This window comes from Zerene cesonia, chromosome 14, assembly GCF_012273895.1.
Source record: "Zerene cesonia ecotype Mississippi chromosome 14, Zerene_cesonia_1.1, whole genome shotgun sequence".
In the NCBI taxonomy this organism is placed as follows: domain Eukaryota; kingdom Metazoa; phylum Arthropoda; class Insecta; order Lepidoptera; family Pieridae; genus Zerene; species Zerene cesonia.
In genome coordinates this window covers 4,035,048-4,040,452 of record NC_052115.1, presented here as the reverse complement: position 1 = coordinate 4,040,452, position 5,405 = coordinate 4,035,048, and the positions used below count along the sequence as shown (strand labels likewise).

The following is a 5,405-nucleotide window of genomic DNA, read 5'->3' as shown; positions in this document are numbered from 1 at the left end:
GATTCGAAATTCAAATGTAATATTTTTTTATAATTAAGTGTAACAGTATTTATGGCCAGACTAAGTATATACATACATTTAGTATAATTGTATGTAGTAGCTGTTGTAAACTAACATATCCATAAAATGATATGTAAAAAAGATATTAAGGTGAATAGTTAAATTAACTAATTTTAAAGAGTTCCACTCAAATTTAACCCATTTTTAAATGTAGTCTAATCAAGAATTCGATTCAAAGTACAACTCAATTGTATGGGTATCTATATCTCAGCAAGTTTTTTCCAGATAGCTGATCAAACAGCTTCAATGTGGGGCTCTTGCTGTTTCGATGTAGGTGACGTGAAACTCACTATGGGAACTGGAACGTTTTTTAATATAAACACGGGGGATTCCCCGCACGCTAGTGTATCGGGGTTATACCCAGTGGTGGGGTGGAGACTGGGCTCTGAATTAGTGTTCTCGGCAGAGGGCGCTAACAATGATACAGCTAGTATTATTAAATGGGCGCAGAATTTAGGTGAGTAATGGTAATTCTTCTGTTGCACAAATAGACTTTTTTATTAACGCACTATTTACTTATTTTTTCCACCCTCTCTTACTCTTCTATTTTAAGATATATTTTATGTTATATGAAATGAAAGCATTATTTAATGCAACAGCGTTTCATAGTGTATTTGTCATAATCCGCCACGCTGGCCAAAGGCGGATTGAGCGGATTGTCACATGTGGAAATTTTTATCCATGGACATGCCGGTTTCCCCACAATGTATTTCTTTACAAATATAATGAAAAATTAATTTATTTCTTGTAAGCTCGTTCGGTTTGGAATTCTCTTTTTTTGCTTCAAGTCCGAGGTTCTAACCACTGAGCCACCACTCTTAATATTAAGTATGTAAAAAGATTATAATATCTCTTTTTTTTATTTTAATCTATTAACAGTTCCAATTTTCAGGTTTGTTTGACAGGCCGGAAGATACGTCTGAAATAGCTTTATCTGTTCCTGATTCGGATGGAGTTTTCTTTATACCCGCTTTCAGTGGGCTTGGTGTAAGTATTTTTTTATTCATTTATTAAGGGGATTACACATACATATTTTATACAATCACTGGATAAACGGTCTCAGCCGGCTCTGCCAGTATATATGCGTATATATCGTCACTCAGAAATAAGAATACGCGATAAACTAAAAATGTATTGATTGTACCTAAAAAAAGCACCATTAAACTACTTTTTTATTCGAAGAATTATTACACAAAAAAGGATGATTGCCCGTATGTTAGCAAGGATTTTAATCCTAATATCTATGAGAATATGCGACCCCGCAAACGTTGTTCTGTCAGATACTAGATCTTAGCGTTATAAAAAATAGTTATCATACACAAAGACTTCATGAAAATCGAACAAGCCCTTCTAGACGAGATTCGCGATTTTTTGTAGCTTTTCCCTGTTCAAAATCTTAAATTACTAGCTGCGCCCCGCGGTTTCATCGGCGTAAGTCCGTATCCCGCTGGAATATCGGGATAAAAAGTTGCCTATATGTTATTCCAGTTATCCAGCTGTCTACGTACCAAATTACATTGCAATCGTTTCAGTAGTTTTTGCGTGAAAGAGCAACAAACACACACACATCCTTACAAACTTTCGCATTTATAAAATTATTATAATAGTAGGAAGTAGGAAGTAGGATGAATATTATATTAAGTTAATTATATTTCCAGCCGCCATACAACGATTGCACTGCGGCATCTGGCTTCGTAGGCATGAAGCCGACTACATCTAAAGCGCATTTAGTGAGGGCTGTGCTCGAAGCGATTGCGTTTCGTACCGCACAGTTATACGACTGTGTGAGAAGGGAGACGAACTATACTTTCACTACTATAAGGTTAGTGCGAATGTTTTGGCGTAATCGTTCTGCCTCAATAACTTTATAGTATCTACTTATAGCGGTCCGCCCCGGCTTCGCGCGTGATATATATATAGCCATCCTCAATATATGGGCTATCTAACACTGAAATTATTTTTTTTTAAATCGGACCAGCAGTTCTTGAGATTAGCGCGTTCAAACAAAAAAACAAACTCTTCAGCTTCATAATATCAGTAAAGATTTGATTATTGAAAATCATCAGAACAAAATCTGTTGCGTAATTTTAAAGACCTAAGTATACAGACACACACAGACGACAGAAAGCGACTTTGTTTTATATTATGTAGTGTAATAGTACCCAATTAGTTTCACCGGGTATAACGACGCATTAAAAAAATCAATAAAAATCATTATGATACAAAGTTATAAAGAAGATTTTTTCTCACTTTGGTAAATTGTCTTTTTATAGTATACAAAACTTTATTTTTTAGGTTGGACGGAGGTGTGTCGAACAATGATTTCGTAGTGCAGCTGGTGGCAGATCTAACAGGACTGCGAGTAGAGAGACCGGTACAGGTGGAAATGTCTTCCCTTGGCTGTGCGCATATAGTGGGCTTGCAATTAGGTACGCAATATGTTTATTATTAAATCACATTGTTCTAATAATTATCTTAAAACGGTAACCGACGTTCGCGGAGGGAGATATTACTTACGAATCGTGTGTATCGGTTGAAAAAACCCGCGGAGTTTTCGAGTAATAAAACCGAAAAAAAAAACAAAAATGTTTTGAGAAACAGAGAGAGAGAGAACCACTTTCTCAAAGACGAAAGTGGTTCTCAAAACTTGCAACTAACAAAAAGTGTATTACATAAAAACCTACTTACTACTCTTTTTGGGATTGTTCCAACAGCAATGGTACTCATAATATATATATGAGAATTAACAGATATTTCCACAACCGTTTCAGGTATATTCAAGTCGAAAAAGGAACTGGCATCCCTCCGCAAAATTGGCAACGTGTTCCTTCCGAGGCCGCAAGTCAGGAAGTCTTATGAGAACGTAATATCGCGTTGGGAAGACGCCGTGAAACGAATGTGCGGGTGGTATGTGGACAACAAGTCTGTATCCCAGAACAGCGTATCGGATTCCAGCAGCAACTCTATAACCCCCCAAAATAGTTTCAAGGTGTCCCCGAAGAAAAACGGAAAATCTAAATAGCGGTGGATTTTCCTTCTGCCGCTGTGTATCGCGTGCATTTCAATACTGAGATGATATACGGCCCCCCTCTTTAGGTGTAAGACTAATTGTTATAGTGTATGGAAGAATTTTAAAACTGTTGGTAAATTGTTATTGATTTTATATTGTATTTAAGATTTAGGTTAAGGTTAAGGAGTACTATCATTAATTGAGATTGTTTTTTCATTCCTTTGTTGGTAATCTCATATTGAAGTATATTTTTTATTTCAGTATCAGATTTATATTGATAAAAATTGGATTTGTATGTAAATTATGAATAGGTACTATTTGACTATCCTCCCTGTGATTATTTTCTTGCCAAAAGTATAGATTGTGTTCATTTGGTTTTAATTGTAAACTTATAAAAAATATCGAGTAAAATGTGACATTATGGCGATAAATTCTATTTTGAAAATAGTTTTTTGATTTATAAAATAATTTTAATGATTGAGTTTTAAATGATGAACCTATTGCGAAATATTCTCGTAGTGTATGAAGTAAGTATTGCTACAAAATAATATCAGCCTTCAAAGAAATAACGCCTTACCATGTAAATAATAGTGGGTATTTGTTTTTAGTTGCAATATAAATATACTAGCTGCGCCCCGCGGTTTCACCCGCGTAAGTCCGTATCCCGTAGGAATATCGGTATAAGAAGTGCCTATGTGTTATTTCAGTTGTCCAGCTATCTACGAAGCAAAATAGTATTATTATTCACCAATAGATGTCAGGAAAAAAAAACACGAATAAAACACGAATATGACATTTTCTAAAAAAAATTCCTAGCTAGATCGATTTATCGCCCCCGAAACCCCCTACATAGTAAATTTCATGAAAATCGTTGGAGCCGATTCCGAGATTCCAATTATATATATACAAGAATTGCTCGTTTAAAGGTATAAGATAGATTGTTCTAAAGAAAAAAGTATATGGCTTATGTTGTAAAACTTACAATTTTTCTAAAAATATCCATATCCATATATATTTTTGTATATAATAACATATTTTGCCGAATATTTGTGCTTACTTGGCCCTACGCTGTTAATTGTCGCTATTGTGGAATTAACAATACCTATTTTTTTCAACCGCCTTTAAGAAAAGAGGTCAAGATTAATTTGATGCTATTTTTTGTGATTGTTACCTCACAAATTTTCCTGTGTTCCACGTTTTTTATATATTTTTTTTATTTTAAAGCCGGTGTCTCCCTTTTGATCCCATTTAAATTTGGTCTAGTTCTGACAAAGATGAAGACGGTTTGTTTATGATATAAATAATTATTTTAATATTAAGTATGAATTAAGTGTTAAAGCACGTCATGTAATGGTCCTATTGTTCATTCTTGCTAATTATCATTTATGAATTTATAGATGTTCTAATAGATAACAAACGAGATAAGTGAATTTTAAAAGGTGTATTGAATTTAAATCAATAAGAATTCGATAGTTTTATAACATAGTTTGACTAGGGCTCAAATCGTCCTAATAGAGTTAGTTCGTTTTGCTCGTTAATACAAGTAAGAAAGCTGAAATTTGTGACTATTAAAAAAAGACTGCAATGAATCAGAAATGACAAGTTGTGATATTAATCGAGTAATCGGTAGTAGGTATATTAAGACATTGTCTTCTTCCTTAAGCCATAAGTGACATTTCCAGCTTAGAAAGTAATAAAAATATTATTTAATCAAAGTCTTGTTAGTGTAGAGTTTCTATGACTTTATATATGTAAGGTGTTTGAATTTTTTCTTATCTGTGTTGTTTTTAAGTGGCGTAATTACGTATAAAAATATAAACAAACGTATTTAGAATTAATCTTCGTAATTCAGTTAGCATCGCACGTGTTACCCCTACACGCGCAATTGGCTTGACGTCCTACTTCTGAAATGAGCAACTCAAGAGTAGGTATATACGGAGTTTTTGCTCCTCAAGCCACTTGCACAAGCAGGACAAGGAGATTGTTCATTCGTCAAACTAAGTTACATATAGGTAAAGCAAATACAAAATAAATGTTTTTCCAAGGGATCAAATTGTTGTATTTTTAAGATTATTTCTGTATAATGTTGTATAATGCTTGAATTTTAATAAATATTATCGACCATAGGCGTAATTATTTTTAATTAATATGTTTGGAAGTATACACTTTTGCTTTGTTAAAGCCTCGAATTTAATTTATGGAACAACTGTTGATCAAAAGTTTTTTTAAAACCTTGTTTTAATATTGACGCTTCTCGGGCGAGAATATTTCAACATCATCATTATCATTAGCCCTTAACTGTCCACTGCTAGGTATAGGCCTATCCTAAGGCACG

General features: G+C 33.9%; 1 protein-coding gene across 1 annotated transcript in view; it reads left to right on the top strand.

The window, feature by feature from the left end:
* Positions 1 to 3,767, top strand: part of LOC119832037 (putative glycerol kinase 5) — a 9,660-nt gene extending 5,893 nt beyond the window's left edge. Inside the window, exons 7-11 of the mRNA XM_038355623.1 lie at positions 286 to 517; positions 953 to 1,047; positions 1,719 to 1,882; positions 2,356 to 2,489; positions 2,832 to 3,767. Of these exons, the coding sequence (XP_038211551.1) occupies positions 286 to 517; positions 953 to 1,047; positions 1,719 to 1,882; positions 2,356 to 2,489; positions 2,832 to 3,082 (876 nt within the window). The 3' untranslated portion in view covers positions 3,083 to 3,767. The remainder of the gene's footprint in view (positions 1 to 285; positions 518 to 952; positions 1,048 to 1,718; positions 1,883 to 2,355; positions 2,490 to 2,831) is intronic.
* The last annotated feature ends 1,638 nt before the right edge of the window (positions 3,768 to 5,405 follow it).